The sequence below is a fragment of the Setaria italica genome, chromosome III, assembly GCF_000263155.2.
Source record: "Setaria italica strain Yugu1 chromosome III, Setaria_italica_v2.0, whole genome shotgun sequence".
NCBI classification, from domain to species: Eukaryota; Viridiplantae; Streptophyta; class Magnoliopsida; order Poales; family Poaceae; genus Setaria; species Setaria italica.
Genome location: NC_028452.1, coordinates 9,163,829 through 9,190,050, shown reverse-complemented (window position 1 = coordinate 9,190,050; position 26,222 = coordinate 9,163,829). Strand labels below are relative to the sequence as shown.

Genomic DNA, 26,222 nt, shown 5'->3' with positions numbered 1-26,222 from the left:
TATGGAACATTCATCTGCGACCACAGGATGAACGAGACAACGGTGGGATCACACCTGAAGTGACTCCAACCTCACGCAGGCCTTCCATCTCTTTCTCCACTGCTACCCTTGGAAAATATCATTCCGATCATGGCCTCCAAACCACGAACCATGCATCATCCGCAAACATCAGCTGATCAGCGACAGTGATCGATAGAACGGGTCACCAGCATCAGGGGCCCAGCGTTTGTTTGGTCACAAAATAAGGTGCCCTAGAACCTTCCTCGTATCATTATCAACCACCACGATCACCCACGTCTACAGACAAAAAATCTGTTCCTCACATCACATTGGTACGATCATAATCACACTACAGGATCATTACAAGCCATCTACAATGCGTAAGAAACTACGGTGACTGCGACCACTCACTCACCTCCGGCCACGATTAGGGCCGCGGGCATGGCCCACACCCCGCGCTTAACCGATGCTAATGGCGGGTTTAATATACAACGGACGCCGGCGCACGGAGGTGGTTCCTCTGCAGTACTATTGTCTGCAGTTGGGTCACTGACATGTGGGACCGGACCCACACGTTAGTGACTCAAGAGCAACTCCAACTACTGGCGCACATGGGCGTGTACAATACCGGAACTGCCCTTGCTTCCCGAGCCTCACGTTGCCACGCTGGACCCACGGGTGGCGTCGGACGTGGAGGCGGCCAGAGGGGTGGTGGCGGGGTCCTGCTGGCCGGTCGATGACGACGTCGTCGCCGTGCGGTAGGCCGCGCAGGCGTGGCGCGCCGGCGTGCCGAGCGCCGCGTCCACGGCGACGTCGCTCCACCGGTCCCTCATCGCCCGGTTCAGCCGGGCGACGAAGCCCTCGCGCTGGCCCTCGAGGTGCCTCAGGAACCGTGCCGACATGCACCGGGGCTCCCCGTCTTCCTCCTCTGACGACGACAGAGGCGCCGACGCCGCTACCTCGGCGGCGGAGACGAGGTACTCCACCATGGCCTCGGTCACGCGCGCGGGCGCGGCGCCGCGGCCGTCCCACAGCCACATGCGCGCGACGGCGCGGCGCACCGCGGCGGCCACGGCGTCGGCGGCGTCCGCGCCGGTGCCGGTGCCGGACACGAGCGCGGGGCTCAGGGAGACGACGTACTCGCCGGGCGCCGCGGCGGCGTCCACCGTGGCGCCCGCGGTGAGGTTGTACCCGGCCATCTTGACGGTGACGCGCCGGACCTCCTTGCGCGGGAACGACGCGTCCGGGAAGAGCGCGCGCTCCACGCCGCGGCTGGCGTGGAGCAGGATGCGCTCGGCGCGGCCGTTGGACACGAAGAAGAGGTCGAACCGGCGGCCGTCGGCGCCGGCGCCAGCGCCGCCCGCGCTCACGACGTCGATGCCGAAGCCCCTGGCGGCCTCGTGCTGCGCGAACAGGGACGCGCACGCCACTGCGATCACGGCCACGACGCGGAAGACGATGCTTTGCGTGGAAGGTGGTGTGGAGGAGGGCGCCGCCGGAGGGGCCGGGGCAGCGTCGACGGTGATGTCGTCGATGTCGACGGAGGACGAGGAGGTGGCGGCGGCGGTGGAAACGGGGAGGAGGAGAGGAGCCTCCATTGTGGTGGAGCACGGGTGGAGGTAGGCCGAGGCTTTCCTTGCCAGTGCTTGGTAAGCAAGGGAGGCGACGGCCGAAGTGAGCTTGGAACTGGCTGGCCGGGGCTGGTTGCCACGATAATGCGAGCGGCGCGGGTTATTTAATGGCAAATGTTTTGGCGCCCGAATGATTGGGTCAGTGTTGGGTGCGTTGCCCGTCCGGTGTCAGCCTGACAGATTTTTCTGGGACGCGCCCAACAGTCCGTGCTGCAGGCAAAGGGCGGACAGGGGCAATGGTGTTGGAGGTATGCCCTAGAGGTAATCATAGAGATGATGATATTCCATTTGTATCCATGATTTGTATATTGTGTTCATTGAATATCCATTAAAGGCTACTTGAATTGATTTGCAATTATGTGAATTGTATGTGAAACTCTTTACTTGTATGGTTATTCTAAAGTTGTCCCTAGTCGGAGTTCATGTGAGGACACACATGAATATTAGACTAGCACATGTATTAGTTGATGACTATGTTTCACAAGTCATGGACATGGAGATGTTGAACTAATAATGTGGACACATGTGGAGACATGTGTTAGGACTGACCCAACACGAGAAGTAGTTCTCTCTTTAAAACAACATATACGCTTTGTCCTTAGACCTGAGATTGTCGCATGTATTCTAGATGTGGATCGACCTACTTAGGGGCTATCAAACGCTACGCCGTAACAGGGTAGTTATAAAGGTAGCTTTCGGGTTTGTCAAGAAGCATGCTATGAGACATGGTCAATCAAGATGGGATTTGCCCCTCTCTGATTGAGAGTGATATCTCTGGGCCCCTCGAGTGATCGGATCAGAAAATGCATGGCCATGCTACGTACGGTTAAGAGTTAACCTACAAAGGGATTCCGAATCACAGGATCGAGAAAGAGCGGTCGGCTTGAAGCTAGACCAAATATCGTGAGGCAAAGGGAATAGCATGTATATTATGTTGTGATGGTTCGTCTGATATGATCTTCGTGTGCGTATAGGAGTTGGCACGTCTTGCTAGAGGCCGCTACCGACTATTGGGCCGAGTAGGAGTACTCGGGCCATGTCTATACGTAACCGAACCCATAGGGTCACACACTTAAGGGGCTGGAAGCCCAATTCGGATCTGATCCGAGTTGGATTAAGTTTAGGAGTACTAATGGGCCTCGGATCCAGAGGCCCGTCAGGAACCCCTATAAATAGAGGGGTGGGGGCGCCCTAGGGTTTACACCCTTTTGGCGAAACACACCTGCCGCGCCTCCCACGCCCTCGCCTGTTGCAACTCGCGGATCTAGCAATCCGGCTTGCGACGCTTCCTCCCTGCACGTGTGGATACCTTGGAGGTGTTGCGCCTGCAGCACTTGGACGAGCTGCCGACGAGCCACGACGAGCCGACGACGAGCCGCGGTACCGGAGGCGATCTTGCTGTGCACGTGGACGAGCTGCTGAGGAGCTGCTGGACGTGATCGACTACGTACGACTACGTTGATCGACTACGTACGACTACGTGATCGTCTTCACTGCACCGACGCACATCTACATCTTCCGCACCAGTAGTGCGTCGAGTGGTAATCCCGTGATCCTTATACGGCAGTTCTTCCTGGTTATACGCGGTAGAAATTTTGATTTGCGCTAGTGTAGCCTACCTCGTATCCCAACAGTGGTATCAGAGCCGTAGCTGCTTAGTTTTGGATTCGGGATGTGTGCATATGGAGATATGCGAGTTCTCTGTTTGATCTATGTCCTGATTTCGTGCCCTTGCTGCAATGGTAGTGTAACGATATACTCCTACCGGTCGGTTTCCGCCATCGGAGTTAAGTGATACACGTAAATCCAGTTGCAGTGAGGGAATATCAATATGATTGGTCAAATCGAGATCCAGGGTCATACGCCAGGCGCATTAGATGTGCAATAGTAGATAGGATCTACTGCCGGGGTCGGGATTTTGCCGTATGCGTATGCTTCGGTAAATCAGCCGTAACTTTTCGGTACGATCTCGGATCGAGGCGATTTCTATACGAAAATTGATCTACAGAAAAAGTTACACGTGAATTTCAACCGCTTCGCCGTTTTCGGCGAAATTAGATTTGCCAAATTCGGCTTGGAAGATGGAGTTTCGGGCCTCCCAAGTTTGGAACGTTAGGACGCCTAACTCTGTTTTGCAGGATGTATGTATGTATCTTGTGATCAGTATGGCCCCCTTGTGTATGAGATGCATGTGTGTAACTCATTCGTGACCTGCGTGTCACGCGTACGGCAACACGGCAGGAGCCATATGTGTTGTCACTTTATTGTATTTAATGGTCTGCGTACCAATCTGTGATGATCCAAGCAACTATGTAATCTTCATTACTAGATTCTTTACTAGCTATTAGGCGTAATAGCATGCTCTAGTTCTTGGAGGACTCATCACTAGGAGGATGGCGCACATGGAACATGGAGATGGAGATCACCATGGTGAACAGGTTCTATGGAGATGGAGATCACCATATGAAAACGGGCCATACTGTGTCACAAGCTGTGTGAATGCTATTCTGTTTATGTTTTACTTTCTGCATGCTGTGATGTTAGAAGTAGAACGATCCCTCACAAAGTTTAAGTTAGTATGCCCTCCCAACTAAAACTTGCACCGTCCCATGTCTTGTACAATTAGTGGTGGGTCTATGAAATTAGGGTGCCACTAGTTTTCCTTGACTAGACGGGTTTGTGTCGGACACTTACACGCATAAGGGTTGGTTTGCTAAACAAGGTTATCTTAACGGTTAAGGACCTTGGGGCATAAAGGTTGGGCGCCGAGACATAGAGATGTCACCCAACAACAGGAGTCATATGTGATATGATTAGCAAAAGTTGCTTACCGATCTACCTCGTTTGCTAGCGGTGATGCTAAAGCTCACTAGTAGACTTGTTAGTTGTGGATCCTGAATCACTAAGTTTCAATAGAGGGATATTGATTTTAGTGGGAGTAGATTCTGTTAAAATAGTTTAATGTAATTTGCTCTATCATGGATACGTTTGTCTTAGTGTATTTTGCATTACTTTTGTTGTAGATTAAATGGCACCTAGCAACACCACCACATCGTTTGCTTTGCGTTCGGTCCTTGAGAAGGACAAGTTGAATGGAACAAACTACTCGGATTGGATCCGCAACCTGAGAATTGTTCTCAGGGCTGAGAAAAAGGAAGATGTTCTAGACAACCCACTACCAGAAGAACCTGCTGAGGATGCACCCGCTGCTGCTAAGAATGCTTACAAGAAAGCATGTGATGCTAACCTCGAAGTAAGCTGCCTTATGCTCGCTTGCATGGAACCCGAGCTGCAGATGCAGTTCGAAACAAACCATGAGGCGCACGATATGATCGTGGCGCTTAGAGACATGTTCCAAACACAGGCCAGGACTGAAAGGTTCAATGTGTCTAAGGCCTTTGTTGAGAGCAAGCTAGCAGAAGGCGCAGCAGTAGGACCACACGTAATCAAGATGGTTGGTTACACTCAACGGTTGGAGAAGCTAGGCTTCCCACTGGGCCAAGAGTTGGCCACTGATTTCATTCTTTCGTCTCTTCCTCCTAGCTATGGGAACTTCATCTCGAACTACCATATGCATGGGACGGAGAAGGGTTTGAATGAGCTGTGTGGCATGCTTAAAATAGCAGAGGCTGACATAAAGAAAAGCACTAGTACCAGCCATGTGATGGCGATACAGAACAAGCCCAACTTTTAGAAGAAGGGCAATTCTTGGAAGAAGAAGGGCAAGGCTGGAACGTCCAAGCCAAACCCACCGCCCAAGGTTAAAGCTGGACCTGGACCTGCTCCAGACAAAGAGTGCTTTTACTGTCATGAACTTGGTCACTGGAAGAGAAACTGCAAGCAGTACCTAGCTTCCTTGAAGAACGGCGGAAGTAAGAGTACTTCTACCTCAGGTACGCTTGTTGTTAATGTTATAGACAACATATTTCTCGCTGATACAGTTATTAATTCTTGGGTATTTGATACCGGATCGGTTGCTCATATTTGCAATTCGATGCAGGGAATGATAAGAAGTAAAAGCGTGGAAAGAGGAGAAGTTGATTTCCGCGTGGGCAATAATACAAGAGTTGCTGCTTTGACCGTCGGGACGATGCAACTCCACCTCCCGTCAGGATTTATTATGGAGTTGAATAATTGTTATTTTGTTCCTAGTTTAAGTCGAAACATTTTGTCTCCTTCATGCTTGATGAAGGATGGTTATTCATTTGCGAGTGAAAACAATGGTTGTGTGATCTCTAAGAATAATATGTTTATGGCTTTTGCACCCATTGTGAATGGATTGTTTGTTTTAAATCTTGATGGTTCACCTGTCTGTAATGTAAGTGCTAAAAGGCCTCGGCCTAATGATTTGAGTCCTACCTACTTGTGGCATTGTCGTTTGGGTCATATAAGTGAAAAGCGCATGAAGAAGCTCCATTCTGATGGAATTCTAACTTCGTTTGATTTTGAATCATACGAGACATGTGAGGCTTGCTTGCTAGGCAAGATGACCAAGACGCCTTTCACAGGATTTCCTGAGAGAGCAGTAGACTTGTTGGAACTCGTACATAGTGATGTATGCGGACCAATGAGCACGACGGCTAGAGGAGGATTCCAATACTTCATAACTTTCACTGATGATTTTAGTAGATATGGCTATGTCTACTTGATGAGGCACAAGTCTGAAACCTTTGAAAAGTTCAAGGAATTTCAGAATGAAGTTGAAAATCAGCGTGGCAAGAAAATTAAGGCCTTACGATCTGATCGTGGAGGCGAGTATTTGAGCCACAAGTTTAGCAATCATCTAAAGAGTTGCGGAATTGTTCCACAACTTACGCCGCCTGGAACACCTCAGAGAAACGGTGTGTCCGAGCGACGTAATCGAACTTTGTTAGACATGGTTCGATCAATGATGAGCTAGTCGGACCTACCGTTGTCATTTTGGGGATACGCTCTAGAAACAGCAGCTTTCACACTAAATAGGGTACCATCTAAATCCGTAGTTAAGACACCATATGAGATATGGACTGGAAAGGTTCCCAGTTTGTCTTTTCTAAAGATTTGGGGATGTGAAGTGTTTGTCAAGCGACTTCAGTAGGACAAGATCACACCCAAGTCGGATAAGTGCATTTTCGTGGGATATCCAAAGGAAACTTTGGGATATTATTTCTACAACCGATCAGAAGGCAAAGTGTTTGTCGCTCGGAACGGGGTTTTCCTAGAGAAAGAGTTTCTCAAAGGAGAAAAGAGTGGAAAGACAGTGCATCTTGAAGAAGTTCAAGATGAGCCAATCGGGCAAGAATCAATGAGTGATGCTAACGTAGCAGAACAAGTTGAGATACCCATGGCAAGAGAAGCACCACCACAACCACGAAGGTCGGCAAGGCTCCGCGAAATGCGAGAAATATTATTGTTGGACAATGATGAGCCTGCGACATATGCAGAAGCAATGATGGACCCAGACTCCGAAAAATGGCAGAGTGCCATGCAATCCGAAATAAAGTCCATGGGAGACAATCAAGTTTGGAACTTGGTTGACCCGCCTGATGGTGTTAAAGCCATAGAGTGCAAGTGGATCTATAAGAAGAAAAAGGACATGGATGGAAATGTTCACATCTATAAAGCACGACTTGTCGCAAAAGGTTTTCGACAAGTTCAAGGAGTTGACTACGACGAGACCTTCTCGCCCGTAGTGATGCTTAAGTCCATTCGGATTATTCTAGCTATAGCTGCATATTTCGATTATGAGATATGGCAGATGGATGTCAAGACAGCTTTCCTGAATGGAAACCTAGCTGAGGACGTGTATATGATACAGCCCGAGGGTTTTGTCGATCCGAAAAATGCTGGAAAGGTATGCAAGCTTCAGAGATCCATTTATGGATTGAAGCAAGCATCTAGGAGTTGGAACATTCGTTTTGATGAAGTGGTCAAAGGGTTTGACTTCACCAAGAACGAAGAAGAGTCTTGTGTTTACAAGAAGGTTAGTGGGAGCTCTATAGTATTTCTAATCTTATATGTGGATGACATATTACTGATTGGAAATAACATTCCTATGCTTGAGTCCGTAAAGACTTCACTGAAAAATAGTTTTTCGATGAAGGACTTAGGGGAAGCGGCATATATTCTGGGCATTAAGATCTATAGAGATAGATCGAGAAGGCTTATAGGTCTGAGCCAAGATACTTATATTGACAAAGTGTTGAAGCGGTTCAGCATGGAAGAGGCAAAGAAAGGGTTCTTGCCTATGTCACATGGCATACATCTCAGCAAGACTCAGTGTCCTTCGACTGCTGATGAGCGGGATCGCGTGAGTAGAGTGCCATATGCCTCGGCTATTGGATCTATCATGTATGCAATGATAAGTACTCGCCCAGATGTTTCATATGCGCTAAGTATGACAAGCAGACACCAATCTGATCCAGGTGAGAGTCACTGGACAGCGGTGAAAAACATTCTTAAGTACTTGAGAAGGACTAAAGATATGTTCCTCGTCTATGGAGGTCAGGAGGAGCTCGTTGTAACAGGTTACACCGATGCTAGTTTCCAAACCGACAGAGATGATTCAAAGTCACAATCAGGATTTGTGTTCACGCTAAATGGTGGTGCTGTTAGTTGGAAGAGTTCCAAGCAGGAGACGGTGGCCGATTCTACGACAGAAGCCGAGTACATCGCGGCTTCGGAAGTCGCGAAGGAAGGTGTTTGGATAAGGAATTTCCTCATTGAGCTTGGTGTGTTCCCGAATGCGTCCAGCCCATTGAATCTCTACTGTGATAACAATGGGGCAATTGCGCAAGCAAAGGAGCCAAGGAACCACCAGAAGAACAAACACGTAATGCGGCGATTTCATCTCATTCGAGACTTCGTTAACCGGGGTGAGATCAAGATATGCAAAATACACACGGATCTGAACATTTCTGATCCGTTGACAAAACCACTCCCGCAGGCTAAGCATGATGCGCATGTAAGAGCTATGGGTATTAGGTACCTTCTAGATTGACTCTAGTGCAAGTGTGAGACTGTTGGAGGTATGCCCTAGAGGCAATCATAGAGATGATGATATTCCATTTGTATCCATGATTTGTATATTGTGTTCATTGAATATCCATTAAAGGCTACTTGAATTGATTTGCAATTATGTGAATTGTATGTGAAACTCTTTACTTGTATGGTTATTCTAAAGTTGTCCCTAGTCGGAGTTCATGTGAGGACACACATGAATATTAGACTAGCACATGTATTAGTTGATGACTATGTTTCACAAGTCATGGACATGGAGATGTTGAACTAATAATGTGGACACATGTGGAGACATGTGTTAGGACTGACCCAACACGAGAAGTAGTTCTCTCTTTAAAACAACATATACGCTTTGTCCTTAGACCTGAGATTGTCGCATGTATTCTAGATGTGGATCGACCTACTTAGGGGCTATCAAACGCTACGCCGTAACAGGGTAGTTATAAAGGTAGCTTTCGGGTTTGTCAAGAAGCATGCTATGAGACATGGTCAATCAAGATGGGATTTGCCCCTCTCTGATTGAGAGTGATATCTCTGGGCCCCTCGAGTGATCGGATCCGAAAATGCATGGCCATGCTACGTACAGTTAAGAGTTAACCTACAAAGGGATTCCGAATCACAGGATCGAGAAAGAGCGGTCGGCTTGAAGCTAGACCAAATATCGTGAGGCAAAGGGAATAGCATGTATATTATGTTGTGATGGTTCGTCTGATATGATCTTCGTGTGCGTATAGGAGTTGGCACGTCTTGCTAGAGGCCGCTACCGACTATTGGGCCGAGTAGGAGTACTCGGGCCATGTCTATACGTAACCGAACCCATAGGGTCACACACTTAAGGGGCTGGAAGCCCAATTCGGATCTGATCCGAGTTGGATTAAGTTTAGGAGTACTAATGAGCCTCGGATCCAGAGGCCCGTCAGGAACCCCTATAAATAGAGGGGTGGGGGCGCCCTAGGGTTTACACCCTTTTGGCGAAACACACCTGCCGCGCCTCCCACGCCCTCGCCTGTTGCAACTCGCGGATCTAGCAATCCGGCTTGCGACGCTTCCTCCCTGCACGTGTGGATACCTTGGAGGTGTTGCGCCTGCAGCACTTGGACGAGCCGCCGACGAGCCACGACGAGCCGACGACGAGCCGCGGTACCGGAGGCGATCTTGCTGTGCATGTGGACGAGCTGCTGAGGAGCTGCTGGACGTGATCGACTACGTACGACTACGTTGATCGACTACGTACGACTACGTGATCGTCTTCACTGCACCGACGCACATCTACATCTTCCGCACCAGTAGTGCGTCGAGTGGTAATCCCGTGATCCTTATACGGCAGTTCTTCCTGGTTATACGCGGTAGAAATTTTGATTTGCGCTAGTGTAGCCTACCTCGTATCCCAACAAATGGTCCTGCGCATATCTGATTTAGGCGATTCCTGCCTTTCAGTTCTACTCCCTCCGATTGATGCAACTCTAGCATTTGAAATTTATCCCAAAAGGATGCAACTCCAACCAAATATGAGACCCACCGATGCATGGATGTATTAAAAAAATCAATAGCGGTGGGGTGCGGGGGGTGCCTATAGCAAGTTCAGCTGTGGTGCCACGTACGCTGGTCCGTGGACCACCGAGATAGTTCCAGACTTCCAGCACGCAAAAATAAAATAAAATAAAAAATCAACCTGGCTTTCTTTTTTCTGTCGCCGCACAAGACCGAACGGTCCCAAGCTTATCCAATCTTTCCAATCCACCGCAATACTCATTTATCTTTCCCATCTAATTTTCCGTTCTTCCCAATCCAGAACTCCTTCCCGTCGATCCAGCCCTGTGCCCTATGGCTGCAGGCACCCGCGACAGGCTCCGTGGAGGAGGGAATGCGGGTGGCCCTTTCCGCGTGCAGATCCGTGGAGGCAGGAAGCTAGGAGGTGGCGGCAACATTAAGAAGGTGGGCGATGACGGCACTACGAAGCTAGGGGCGCGTGAAGGCCGGATCGAAGGTAATGGAGATCAGATCGAAGAGGGACGAGGCTGAATCCTTGTGCGCGGTTGGCACATCGGATGCGCTGGCTTGTGCATCAACAGTCAGGGCGAGGTTTACGCCCCCAACTCGGAGGATGAAGACCTAGACATGGAGATGGATGACGTGGCTGTGTTGGGGGCTGTTGCTGTGATGGTTCCCGCAGCGCGCTCTCCTACCATTGTGGCCGCCGCAGACGCGGGTCGCGCCATGGTCGTGGCCACGGACGGGGCTCCGAGCATGATGGTGGCTGCCGATAGGGCTCCGGGCATGGAGGTTGCCGCCGACAGGGCTCCAGACGTGGAGCTAGCCCCGGAGGTGCTGGCATGCCTGCAGGTGGTGCTTGTTGGCATTGATCCAATCTACCATGCCATTTTCACTAGCTTCTACAAGGTCATGGTGCCTGCTTTCTTCAAATCCAACTAGCTCTTTTGCTGTACATTGATGTGTGATGATGTGGTGCTTTTCTAGGATGATGTAGTGCTTTTGTGGGATGGTATAATGCTTCTGTTGGGTGAGGAAATGCTTTTGTCTGATCTTGTAGCTTCTGTGGGATGATGTATAGCTTCTGTGGGATGATGTATAGCTTATATGGGACGTTGTAGTGTTTATGTGGGATGATGAAGTGGTAATGTGGAATGGTTAAGTGTTAATGTGAGATAATTTGATATCTAGATGATGAAGAGTATTTCAGCATCACAGTAACAATGTATTGAGCAATTACGCACACATTTAGCATCACAGTAACATCATTATTTTATACACACATGTATAGGCTTCACACACATGTTCAGGCCTCACACACATGAGCCCAGCTATTGACTTTCCTGCTTAATTGGCAAGTCTCATCATCTACTAGGTTAGCAGGAATGTTGTGATCTATCTTTCGTCCACATCTTCGGTTCTATAAGGACTGTTGCCTGTACCTAGTCTATACTGGCAGCGTTGATAGCGTCCTGAACTACTTTAGTATCCCAACAATGTACCTGGGCATTTGTAACTCCTTGATGTGGATTGCATATAGCTTGATTGTTGAGAGGAGCATTACCGTTGATTCCGATTATGCCATGGTCTGATTATTAATTCACATTTCCACGCACTGATGGCAATACATGTATTAAGACGTGAAACAAGGAAGGTATGTTGATTGCCTTTCCTTTTTCTTTTTATATCCTTCACTGATTCTTACGCACCTACAAAAATTACTTGTGGTTTTACATTTGAAGGGCTATGTTGTTGGCGGTTTCATTATTATGAGCTTTCTTGTGATATTTGCCTTGGTGAGATGGAGTGTGTCTGTCCATCCAGGCATACAAATTATATTTACTATTGCAGCGGTTTTCACACTCATTTTCTCTCAAATATGGCAGATTGTGGATATAGTTGTATGTGAATCTAATTAACCTTTTTAGCTAGTATGATATGTTGTAGTACACATATATATCATTCTTTTTTTTAGGACTCACTTGCTGATAGTTGGACCAGGTTCTTCACCAGCTTTACATCAATCCCTAGCTTTATTCTGAACTTAGCCATGTGGTACATCAATAACAACAGGCATCCAAAACAGATAATGGTTCATGTTGAGAAATCGTCACCTCGAACTTGACACCGACTTCCTAGAAGTGGCACCAAAGTAGTGTGCTACCACTTCTTTGTAGATCCTTACCCACACTACTTCGAGAAGACCTTCGCACTGACACCAATGCGAGAGACCAACTCTCTACAAGGAAACTTAAAACTTTATTCATTACTCAATTTGATACAAGACTCACTTACACACTCTTTGTGTAGAAAAGTGAGACGACATGCTCCAGGCGGCAGCAGGGCCCTCACGTGATCCCTGGATCCTGATCGTCTTATCCCTAAGTCCCTATTGTAACGACAAAAGAAAAAAAAAGAAAAAGTGAATAGAAGGACCTGTGTTGTTCTCAGTGTATGTCTTCTTTATTGTCCCTCACTCTCTTATAACCTCATGTGAAATCTATGTGTCACTGAACTGTTTGTTGTTTAATTTGTAGGAGTACACCTACAATTATTTTCTAGACTTAACAGTGGAAAGCCCAGGAAGAAGAGATTTGGTACGGTGGTTGTATGACAATTCTAAACTCGAAGCAGGCTGCATCATCATTCAGATAAAACCAGGGGTCTACCTATAGCTCACGCCTTGGGTGGTAAACAAAATCCTGGGGGTCCCAATCGGTGGAGACATGCCTCCAACATACACAATGAAGGAAAGAAATGATGAATTTGATAAGCTGCGTTCTATACTTGGTTTACTTCCTCAGCAAGATGATGAGCAGGCCATTGACAATGAAGAAGATGATGTGGAAGATGGTGACCAGGATGGTGAAGATGGGGAGGGTGAAGATGGGGAGGGTGGCAAGAAAAAAAAAAGGAAAGAAAGATCTTACCATCCAACATATTCTTGAGAAGCTTAAAAAGCTATCTGACATCGAGGAAGAGAAAAACAGGGTGCTCACCGAGGAAGAGAGCGAGCTCAAATTAAGATTATTCTTCATGACAGTGATAGACTCCTATCTGATGCCATGCACTAGCAGCACCCTCAATAAAGAGGCCGTCATGCTCACCAGAAATATGGACTTGATTACTAAGTTCGACTGGTCCAGAATAGTCTATGAAGATTTGAGGGAAGCTGTGTTGAGATGGCATGCCGAGAAAGACAAGCCTCCGCCAAAGAAGCCAAGGAGGACACGACCAACAAGGACTCTCCATGGGTGGACTCAACCTTGTCTCAATTGTTCTTTTTTTTTCCTTATTACAACTGTGTTTGTCTTAACACTAAATTATGCTTGACATGTGTATTACTTAGATAGTGTGGACTATCCGAAGTTGAAAGGGAAGGACTTGCTCCCTCCTCGCATCAACAAATTCAAAAAAAAGGAACTGATGGAAATTGCAAACAAGTGTAAAGCTAAGTCATCATCTGACTATGCCGAACTTCCAGTAAGTAACAACTAGATTTCATTAGAGGCATCATTTCTTTGTCCAAGATGTAACAGGTTTGTTCACTTTTTCAGTTAAAGAGCAGGTCGCGCACCTGTTATGAAAGCCTGTTGCAGCTGAAGGCAGCTGATGTCGCTGAAGCCATACCTGTTGACAGGAGTTAACGGAAAACAGCTGCTCTTGCTAAGGCACGCGTGCATGTGCCTAGAGGAACACAATTAGATGCTGAAATTGGATCTTTGCTAGATGGATCTTTGCTAGAGGGATGCAACAGTAGAGCGGACCAAATTGGAGTGAAAAGTTTGTACTCTCAGCATGTTCTGCAAAAGCTTGATTCGTCGGGACAGCATGCTATACTTGACTTTCATGATCATTCAGTTGCTGAAGATGTTTTTGTCAAATGCTTCAAGCCAACAGGATATATGGATTCCTCTGTAATGTCCGCTCAGTTTATGTTGTGGAAATTTGAATGGAAGGCTGAGAAGAAGCCATATATTATTGTTTCAGAAGGGAATGGGAACACTTTGGAACTAAATCTGTCTAAGATTCTGAAGAAAGAACTTGATGGAAGCATAGAGGGCACCAGTTAGGTTTTTGTGCCTATCCAAGATCCAGATCAGAATCACTGGTTCCTGCTGGTGATAGACATTGAGGGAAAATGTGGTTGGGTACTGAACTCCAACCCATGTCGCAGTGTATACTATCGCGCAATGGGTGTGTTTGAAGCAGCGTGCAGTTGTTTGCTGGAGATGGGTGTACAGACATCTTTGTGGCCTTTGTCATTCATGCATGGTCTTGCAGTTCAAGAGCACGAGTAAGTCTTGTACTTCTCCATTATCTTTTACTAGTATAATATCACAATTTTTTTGCAGTCGCCTCTTTTACCTATGATTTTCCATGCTATGAAGCTTCTCATGAATATAATTTTGTTTTTAGTTTTAAGGAACAATAGAACAATATCCTAGAATTAGTATAAGTTGCTCATCAGCCACCCCATATCCAGCCTAAGTACAATATAGAAAGCTTCACTAGCAGCCATTTGAGACCACTTGATCACACAAAGGATGCCCACAAAAACCATAAACACAGACGCACGTCTACAACTCTGGTATGATCTAACCGAAGTGCAAGCACATTTAACTAAGCTATGCCGGACGGAGCGATGCTGAGCGAGGCGGCATGGTGTAGCAGTCGGGCGGGACAGGAAAGAGAAGGGGTCTGGGGGGCGGTTGCCAGGTGGCGCAGCGAGGCGTCGCCGCATTGGTGGCGGAGCAGGGGGCGTCCAGGCGAGATGAGGAGGGGCGGGGTAGTAGATGGGTCCGTTTGACATTTTTTTAGCTGTAGAGATTGCAATGCCAATATGCTATGTTACAAAACGCTATCATGAATGCCAATATGCCAATGCCAATATGCTAATTATTGTTGCAGTTTTGATTGCGGGATCCATGTGCTCATGTACATTGATGGTTTTGAAAGAAAGGACATATATGGTCATGATAAGGTTAGTGCTTGCTTGATGTATCTTTTATTTTTTGCAAATCCCAGAAATACTTATTGTTTGCCTTAAAATACAGGAAATGGTTTGTATGTACCGGCAGAAAACTGCAGTTGACCTAATCTACAGCAAAGCAAATAGGGTGCGCCCAAATGTAGGCATGGCAGCTGGTGATTCCTCTTCCTGGTAGTCTCCAGGTCTACCCTGGAAAGTGTACAAGGAGAAGCTATGCCAACTATCGGGTCTGCCCTGGAAAGTGTACAAGGAGAAGCTGTGCCAACTGTCCCTGAACAACAAGAATTCACTTCCGAATCCTCCTCTGGGGCAGAAGATACTTCGCACAAGAGGAAGGCTGAAAAAGTAAGTGACTTTGAAAAGTCGGCTAAAAGGACAAGAGGAAAAGCGATATCAACTCTAAAAGTGGCTAGATACACAAAGGCGCCTGAAAAGATAAGCTCGAAGCTGTATGATCTCGTTTGCTCGGAGAAGTACAAGGAGTAAGTATTAGCTTCTAATACTCCTTGTATTTGTTTTGTGCAATTACTATATCTAATACAAGCAGCAAGACTTATTTCTTTTGTGCATCTAATACTCCTCGTATTGTAAATGACAGACATGAGATCATATCTATTGGAGGAATATCCATAACAGCAGCTTCCGTCTCTGAATTCATATCTTAGTTTGATGCAGTGGATGTTTAATGAACTTGTATGATTAAGGTTTGTAGTATTCTTAGTTTGTTGCAGTGGATTTTTAATGAACTTCTATGATTAAGGTTTCATGTTATTGGCATTATTACTGTTTTGCACGGTGGATTCTCGTTTCTTTCACGTATTTTTGTTTTCCCAGTTGGAATCTTGTTTTTTTTCAGTATCCTTGCTATTCGTGAAAATAGGACATAGTTTCCTAGAATATGTAGAATTTGTAAAACGGTATTGAAAATAGATGTCTGTTCGCGAAAAGGAAGGTTTGTGTGAAAAATAGATCTTAGGTGTGAAAATAGAGCATTTTATTTTGAATTGGAATTTCCTGTCGAAAATAGATTTTAGTATACAAAATGGATCTACCTTGCAATCACCTGCTTGCTATGGGAGGGGAGCACCTCTATTTATAGGTGCTCATGGTCTTTATGGTGTTGCTATGTGACATCTTCCACACTTTTCTTTATGAATATCTAATTCTAGAATTTTCTCTCATTCTTATCCTACCATATAAATATCTTGCTCTAGACTATTCATAAGTTGCCATGAAGCATGGCAACTCTAAACTCTTGATATCTCCAAAGTCTTATGGAACCTTCATACTTTGCCATGATCTTATCCTTATGTATGTCAAAGTCTCTTGTGATTTTCAAAATCTTCTAGAATGTTCCAAGCATGCATTTTATATTTCAACAGTTTAGGTAGAAAATATCACTTCATATTAAATGACTAGGCATCTAGGAAGTAATGTATTATCGGGAATGGTTTATTTCTTCAGATATCTTGGCCTAGAGATAATTATAAATTGTTGTTTTCTCAGATATCTTCTGGCATAATAATGGTTGGCTTCTGCATCTTTCAGTTTTTCCTAATGCTTTGTCTTAAGGGTAAGCACCTTTCCTAAGTAGTTTACATCTTCTATTGATTTACAAAGTAACATATACTTTCGTTCGATCGTACCTTTGCAGGATCAGAAGGAATGTTGCTCGTGTTAAAATAGATTTGGAACTTGGGGAAGCAAGTATGTGTTGAAAAACCTTTCTTGCATTGATCTGTGATGAAAGTTCGATCGATAAACTAGTTATATAAGCAACACCAACAAACATTACACAGTTTTGAAATGCCTCACAGCATGTTCAGCTTTTCTGGCAGTTTTTGTTAATGCATTACTCAATTACTGACTTGCCCAATGAAAGTACAAAGTAGTCACTCGGCTACTCCAGTTTATATTAAATAGCTAAAAGGCCACATTCCAACAGCAATGATGTTTCAAAAGAAAGTGTTCTAAAAAGAAATTGCCCAACAAATTCCTCACATGAAGTGAAGAGAATATGTAAGTGGTCATCTTCACTGCTCACCTTGGGCAATGAATTAATACCCAATTCCATCGAACTGTGTCTTCACAGGAGAACCATTTCTCCCTTTATTACCTGTGACATTGTGCATTGTTAACTTACAGTTAGCTGCATTGTCTCTATGTATCTTGTTTGTCTATATATGTTAGTACTCACTGTTTGGACCCTCAGGATGGAAGGCTGGTGAGGACTATTCTGCTTTGCTTAGGAGGCTACCCCCTGCTTACCCCCCTGCCGCACCTGGTAACTACTGATTTATTTTGAATGATAAGCTTGCATCCTCAACATGCATCTTGTTCTTGTATATATGTTAGTGGATGTTTGGACTCGCACTGATTGCTAATGTAGCATATGCAAATCATGGCACCACAAATTCTGCTTTTGGTTATCCACTGTTCGATCTGATTATCTTCATCATTCGGCATATAATCTAATATAAGTCTATTCAATACTGTCTTAACATTTGTTAAACCTTACAATATTCAGGAACATCAAATTCTGCAGTTCCTACATCATTTCAAACCCCAACTGCAACTGTTACCCAGAGCGCTTTTGGAAGCGGCTCAGCTTTGGCTCCATCAGTAAGCAATCTCTTCATATTTCAGTTGGATAGTTCTGTCAGCCTTTTGTTTACAAAATTTCTTTTGCCAAGTAATTTTATTAAAATGTTGATTTTTGCTACTTGTGTTAGGGTCCAATCAAGCAGGGATCAAGCTAGGAGACCATCACTTTTCTCTCTTACACCCCTTACCCTTACAGGTTATTATTTTGTCTCTCAATCACCTTCTGTTAAAATTGGTTTTGAAAGCACATATGGGGTTATCTTAACCTACTGTTGACTGGTACTGCAGGTGCCCCATGTCAGGGTTTGCTGAATGGGATTATGGGTCGTCTTGCTGGACCTCCTCACCCCACAACGGCTTCTCAGTATGATCCAACACCTTTATAATTTCCATATTTTAATTTCTTTACAGAAAAAATATTTGACTGAACCACACCATTATTATTTCCATACTTTGCTCTTCCAGGACAAAGCCACCAGCTGCACCTAGGCTCAGATCTTCATCTACCCGTGAGATTGAGAGCCCGCCGAACGAGTTTGAGGACCGGCAGCGCATGACTGGTGTGGATTACTCGAGACCACCACCCCAAGATCCTTTAGAAGCCAAGAAGAGACAGGCTGCGGAGAAGGAGGCAAAGGAGGCTGCGGAGGAGGCTAAGGAGAAGGAGGCTGCAGTGGAGAAGAAGCAGAAGAAGAAAATCGCACCAGTGGTGTCTTCAAGCGCATTGTGCGCGGGACGCTCCATCCTCCGTCGCCGATCATCTGGCGTGAAGAAATCTCCTGGAGCTGATTAGTTCACTTGCTCCAGATTTAGTTTTGAGATGCTGGATTTAGTCCTGAGAAAAGTTCTGTTTCATTTTTGATAACAAACAGCTCGATGGATTTACCATTCTCCCAACAGAATGTGCGGGTGAACTTTGAATGTTATAAAACTCAATGATGCATTGTTCTCACATAACCTTTGTGCATGAAAAAAATGTGGGTAGCGTTGTTTGTTGAGTGTTTTTTGGTTAGCATTGTGGACTAATTGTTTGTTGAGTGGTTTTTTTGGTTAGCATTAACCATTAAGGACCTGTGATGTGAGCTTAGTTGGATATCTTGCCTTAGATGTTTATACTTGGGACCCCCTACTACATGTGCTGCGGTGAGAAACTCACTGCAAGCTCGGGAAACATGATTGTTTGCTGAAAGCCTGAAGCATCCTGAACCAAGAACTTTTTTTGCGCGGCAGCCAGGGCAACACTGACCGGGGAGGGAAAAGTGCACACGGCAGTTTTTACGCGGCTCACAGCAGCTTAGGGTTGTTGTTTGCATCCTGAGCTAAAGTTTAGTCCGTGTCACATCGAATATTCGGGGGCTAATTAGAAGGAGTAAATATGAGTTAATTATAAACTAATTACACAGATGGAGGCTAAACGGTGAGACGAATCTATAAGCCTAATTAATTCATCATTAGCAAATGGTTACGATAGCAGCATATTGTCAAATCATGGACTAATTAGGCTTAATAGATTCGTCTCGCCGTTTAGCCTCCATCTGTGCAATGGGTTTTGTAAATAGTCTATGTTTAATACTCCTAATTAGTATCTAAACATTCGATGTGACGAGGATTAAAGTTTAGCCCGGGGATCCAAACACCCCCGGGGATTAAAGTTTTCAGAGGCTTCGTGTCCGGGGTCTAAAAAATTCTACGATCTACTGACAACGGCGACACTCGGCATTATTGGATAGATCATAGAAGGAAAAGGGGAAAGAAAAAAAAGGTAAGATGCCCTAGCGCGCTCCGCCCCTGGCGGTGGCGCCCCCGACCGCACCACCAGCCAAGCTTCGCCACCCCCATGCCGCAACCAGGACCTCCGCAACCTCCTGGCCGCCCACGCTGACAACCTTCACCCCGTTGCCCAAGCCAGTCACGGATCTAGTGGGACACCGGGAGGAAACACCACCACCCTCTCCCCACAAATCCAAGGTCAGAGCCGAGATCTAGGTGAGCTCCGTGGTGCAGGATATGCCAGAATCCTAGCAAGGAAGCCCCCCTCCGCTGCACCGCACCTTTGCCCAAGTTGTCAGGGGAACAACTGAGGAAGATTTGAATCCGGTTCGGCAAGCGTAGAAGCTGAAATCCGCCATTACTGAGCCGTCCGGAGCACTTACTGCTCCGCTTGCCACGAGTCACCTCCGCCCAACCACCGGTCCTCCGTCTGCGTAGCCACGCCTGAGGTGACCGGCGCGCGGTGCAAGGCAGCCTCCTTTACTCCTCAGGATGCAAGTTGGGTGTTGGTCAGATAGCCGTGCTGGTAGAGGAAGGAGTGGCATTCAAGTCCGGCGCAGCGGCCAGCTGCAAATCGAGGCCATCTGCATTCACGGCGACTCCACATGGCCCAGCACCACCTCGCCCCAAGTCTACGCGCTTTCCGGGCCAAAACCGACGGGCGCTGCTTCATCTGCTTGGCTTCTGACCACCGCGCCTCCTCTTGCCGAGATCCCGTCCACTACTTCATTTGCCACCACTTCGGCCACCATGCCTGGGACTGCAGCAACAACCTCCGCAACCAGAGAAACCCGTCCGTCGCTCGCCGCCCCCCGGAGTGTGTCACCAGCCAACGTCTAGAGTCCTGGCCAGATCTGCCACCGCCGCCGCCGCCCACATCATTGGTGGCTATGTCAAGGCTCGACGACCCTACAATGAGAACGGAGCAAGTCGACTGCCTCATCCAGTCCACCGGTGACATCGATGCCAACCTGCGGGAGTGGGACTCAACGGCAGCCATCACCTGGGAGGTGTGTGGCCCAGAGCCGATTGAGCCGCGGACGTCGAGAAAGCTATCAGAGAGGAGTTCAAGCTACGCCACAGAGAGGTGACTGTCTCACGCCATTTCCATGAGGCGTTCCACATCAAGTTTAAGCACGACCACCAGTGCACAAAGGCGCTCCAGAAGGGCAAAGCAACGGCTGCTGGCGTCGAGGTCTACTTCAGCAAATGGCGGAGCCTTCACGATGCTGAGGGCGCCACGCTGCTGTTCCGTGTCCGCCTCTACCTTGACGGCGTGCCTATGCACGCCTAGAGGGCGGACATCACAGAGTGTTTGATCAACAACAATTGCGCACTTGAAGGCATTGACACCAACTTGGACCAGCCGGAGGAGACAAAGACCATCAGCATGTGAGCATGGACGGCGAACCAAGCTCCATCCCCAAGTGCGTCTGGCTGATGTTCACCGGCCGAGCGCGAGATGCAAGATTGCTGGTGTCCAAGACACCGCCAGGACACTAGCAGCGTGCAGTCAAGCACTACATCATCGTCCACCTCAAGGAGATCCAAGACTACACGGTCGCATCTATCAACCTCGACAATAGGACTTCATGCACTCTGACTGTTCACCGCCTTCTACCCTGGCAACTTGGTTGCATAGATGGGGAGATGACTCCACGCCGGGCAGCGGAACGCGTCGCGCGCCTACACTCGCCACCGTGCCCGGACCAATCGCGACTTGGCTGGAGCGGCGCGGCAGGTGACGACCGATGGTGTGAAGACGGGAATGAATGGACCTCTAATGCTAGGGCTACAACAACGACCACCCGGGCAGAGGCAACGCATGGCGTCGATGAAAGGACGATGACGACGACCGTGACCGCTCTCGCCGTGCCCACGACACGTGCAAGCAGACGGGTGGGGAGAGCTACTGTGAGCGGGATCGCTCGCCCAGGCGCACGACATAGGGCGGTGGGAGCAGGAATGGGGGGCGACACCACCTCGATGCTGCCCAGAACACTGGCGATGACACAACAGCCATCTTCAAGTTACCTTAGCAGCTGCCCCAACTTGGAGCTCTCCAAGATAAGAAGGTGATTGAGCTTCAATTCCTCTTTGCTAACCAAGCGTCGACGATCTAGGAGGTGGCCAAGAACTTCCTACACCGGCAACAGGGGATGGCAGACAGCGAACTAGCACCCCTTAACGCGCTCTTCTCCGACTACATTGACAAGGCAATAGCACTTGTAGACAAGCTCCAATTATAGCATGAGGGGACTGAAGTCTGGTCCGAGGGTCATAGGCACAAGGCTAAGAACAAGGAGGCGCCGATGATCAAGGTGGCAGATGCATTTGCACACATCCTAGATGACATACCAGCTGTTGGAGACCACCACGACGGTGGCGCCTATGTCTCCGTCCAGGAGGTTGATGCAGCCTTGCATAAACTTCAGGTGGAAGCTGCAATGCACGGCCAGGAGCCGACTACCTTGCCGGCTTCACCAATCATGGCCTCTGGCCATGGCTTCGATCTGGATCAGAACTTCTCTGACATGTTCAATGCTACACAGATGCCGCCCGAGCTGACCGCCGACACCAACACTGACGACATAGCATGCGTCGATGCCGGCCACACTGATGGAGCTATGAACAGCACAGATGCTCCGTCTGCCATGATGCCGGGCACCGAGGAGCACAGTAGTCTGATTGGCAACACACTCATCAGGGCCCTCTTCTCCAGGCCGGAGCCAATCCTTCACAGCGCGGAGCCACTAATGGAGGAGCTGGAGGAGCAGAACCTGCTGGTACATATGGAACCGGCTAAACGCCGCCGTTCACGACGCGTCTTCAACATGTCTACGGTACACCGCAGCACTAGACTCTCTACCTGTCGGCTGATGAACACATTTAGAGAGGCATCCCATCGCAAGCTTGGTCTACTGAACGATGATCTATAGCCCATCGAGGTTGCACTGCAGGAATTCTTGGTGATGTTGCAGGGGCCACAACCTCAAGATATCATTAGGGCGCTGACTTTGGCCTTCAACTTAGAAGACATCGATGCTGAGAACCTCGACGAAGCTATGGCTGCGGTGGCAGGAGAAGCCATCGCCTACATCCAGGAAGCCAACAATAGCTTGCAGGCAGAAGTTCTACAGGCGGCGCTTGACTACCAGCTCCGTGCCTGACTCAGAGTCATCCAATTTGTTATGTTAAGTGCAAATTTTGAACTATCAAGTAGTGCTAGGAGCCACTGCATCAACTTTCAATTATTCAGTGTCTTAGCGTTCGATTGGGTTGTAATCCTAAAGCCAGAACAGATGCATGGTAGCTTAACTCTCTCTGCATGGTTGCTTCTTCGCTTGTTGACTGCACTTCTGATGGATGTGCTCCTGGTCATGAAGCCAGTCATCATTCTATGTGTTGTGCACTCCTCCGCTACCGTGAAAAGCCACAGCTGCTAACCGGCCCAGCCTGTCCTGCTGATACAAGAGATGAACTACTTTACCTTAATGGCAGGAATGCATCTTGAAGTCTTATGTTGGAATGTGAGGGGGCTCAACCAGAGAGCTAGGAGGGACATGGTCCGGGAGACAATTTCCACCACACTCTGCCACATCGCATGTTTGCAAGAAACGAAGCTAAGCGAGATAGACCAATTTATGGCTGCGTATATGGGAGGGCACAGGCTGGATGACTATATTTTCAAGCTAGCAGGGGGCCTCAGTGGCACGAGGGGCGGCATTCTTCTAATGTGGAACACTAACCACGTCAAGCTTACCAACTTGGTCATAGGAGAGTTTCATATCACGGCAATGGTAATAATGCAAGAAACGACATACAATTTCACCCTTTCGGTAGTATATGGCCCAACCAGAGCGAGCAGGAAAGCAAACTTTCTTACAGAACTTCAATCCCAAAAGCCCCAAACAGGTTCCCAATGGCTTGTCCAAGGTGACTTCAATCTCATCGACAAAGCGAGTGACAAAAACAACAGAAGGTTAAAATCTGAGGCTAATGAACACATTTAGAGAGGCATGAGACGTTTGTGACCTACACGAAATTAAGCTACAAAATAGAAAATTCACTTGGAGCAACGAAAGATGCAACCCTACCCTTGTTAAGCTTGACAGAGTATTTGCCAATGAGGAATGGGATCACGCTTTCAGCAACCATGTCCTGCACACCCTCTCCACCTCTTTATCTGACCATTGCCCGTTATTGCTCTCCAATCAATGCGGACCGAGAGGCCCGAAATCCTTCAAATTTGAAAATTTTTGGACAATGCTTCCGGGATTCAAGGACATAGTAACCAGGGCATGGAATACGCATTCATCACATGTTGAGCCATTCCATAGGCTTTACCACAAGCTCCAGGACACGGCCGTTGCTCTGCGGGAGTGGAGCAGCCGACTTATACCAGATGCAAAAATGCAGCTGTACATGGCCCTAGAGGTTATCCTAAGGCTGGACATGGTGCAAGAACATCAAACACTTTTGGAGGCAGAGCACCTCCTGCGTAGACGACTCAAGACAAGGGCCATGGGGCTGGCCGTGATTGAACGAGCGTGTAAGAGCCAAGCTAGCAGAATAAGAAATCTAAAATTAGGGGATGCCAACACACGCTTCTTCCACCGACGAGTCAACTCCATGTGCTGCAAAAATTTCATTCAAAGACTAAAGAAGGGCAATGGTTGGGCATGCACACATGAGGAAAAATCAACTGAAATTCAAAACTTTTTCAAAGCAACCATGCAGCAACCACAACCTCATCAAGCGGACTTTAATTGGAGCCTCCTCGGGATTAACCAACATCACCTGTCCTCGCTAGACTCCCCTTTCTCAGAAGATGAATTAAACGAGCCATCGATAAAATGCCAGGTGATAGAGCACCAGGATCGGACGGATACACGGGATTGTTTCTCAAATCATGTTGGGACATTATCAAGCACGATGTAATGGCAGCGGCAAATGCTTTCTACTCTCTTCGCTGTAACAGCCTCCAACTAATCAACTCAGCAAATATTATCCAACTAATAAAGAAAGAGGGGGCTGACACTGTTCAGGACTTCAGGCCCATAAGCCTAATTCATTCTTTCATCAAAATCATCACTAAAGCATTGGCAATAAGATTACAACCGCACATGAACTCGATTGTCTCCAAATGCCAGAGTGCATTCATCAAGAAGTGGAGCATTCACGATAACTTTATGATGGTGCGCAGTACGGCTAGACGATATCATCGTAACAAAGTATCTGTCGTGTTTCTAAAGATGGATATTGCGAAGGCTTTTGACTCCATTAGGTGGGATTATCTGCTATCTCTACTACAATACCTGGGCTTCCCGATGCGTTGGCGCGACTGGATCGCGGCGTTACTGTTGACTTCCTCCTCCCGCGTTCTCCTAAATGGGGTCCCAAATTAGCTGCTCAAGCATGGCAGGGGCTTACGTCAAGGCGATCCATTGTCCTTGCTCCTCTTCATTATAGCAATTGATCCACTACAAAGGTTGTTGGAATTGGCGACTGAGATGGGCATCCTTGGCAAGCTATGTGGACGTGCACCGTGCTGCTGTATATCGATGTATGCTGACGATGCGGTGATGTTCTTTGCACCAAGAAAAGAGGAGATAGACGCGTTGGTCCACATCTTGAAGATGTTTGGAGAGAGAACGGGGTTGAAAACAAACTTCCAAAAGTCAACTACCATCCTGATCCGCTGCGAAGGAATACAACTGTGTGAAGTTTTACAAAATCTCCCAGCAAAGAATGGGAACTTCCCGGTTAAGTATTTGGGTCTACCGTTGTCTACAACCTGCCTAAGGACGGTGGACTTTCAACCTCTAATGGACAAGGCTATAGGCAAACTTAGTAGTTGGAGTGGAACATGTCATCAGCTGGGCGACTGACGCTTGTCAAATCGGTCCTGACCTTCCAGCCTGTCTACCTACTGATATCCCTAAACGCACCCAAAGAAATCATGAATCTCATCGACGCTAAGAAGAAATAGTTTCTTTGGGCAGGAACTAACAATATCACAGGCGGCAAATGCAAGGTTAACGGATCCGGTTAGCCAAGCCTAGGAAAGGGGGCGGCCTCGGAGTACTACATCTTGGAAAATTCTCTAGAGCACTACGTCTGCGCTGGTTATGGCAGGAATGGATGAATGATGGTACACATTGGGAGGGATGCAATGTCCCTTGCTTGCAAACTGATCGTAAGCTATTTGCGGCAGCCACCACAATTACAATTGAAGACGGTAAGAAAATGTTATTCTAGGATAGTGGTTGGATCAATGGCCAAAGACCGAGGGATATGGCATCAAACCTATTTAAGATATCCAAAAGAAAGAACAGATTGCTGCATGAGGCTGTGATGAATGATGCCTAGATTCGGGACTTAAATCTTCTACATCACAGTTTCTCTATGACACACTTTATTGAGTACCACCACCTATGGGTTGAGGTGAGCCGAGTGCAGCTTAGACCGGGAGTCCCGAACACCATTGTATGGAAGCTCACGACAGACAGGCAATATAGTTCACAGTTGGCACACCGAGCGTAATTTTTTGGAGCCACGACGACAAATTTCGAGACCATCATTTGGAAACCCTGGGCGCCGGCCAAGTGCAAGTTCTTCAGCTAGCTGGCTATCTAGGATAGAGTTTGGACAACGGATCGACTGGTGCGACGAGGATGGCAAGTAATCCACATTGTGCTCTTTGTAATGCAACACAAGAGACCGGACTTCAT

The 26,222-nt window shown here is 47.4% G+C and overlaps 1 protein-coding gene across 1 annotated transcript; it reads right to left on the bottom strand.

Annotated features, from left to right (window-relative positions):
• Window positions 1-229: 229 nt before the first annotated feature.
• LOC101762806 lies at window positions 230-1,884 on the bottom strand. The gene has a single exon (XM_004961046.3). The coding sequence runs from the start codon at window positions 1,596-1,598 to the stop codon at window positions 654-656; it is 945 nt and encodes a 314-aa protein (XP_004961103.1). The 5' UTR covers window positions 1,599-1,884; the 3' UTR covers window positions 230-653.
• Window positions 1,885-26,222: the final 24,338 nt, after the last annotated feature.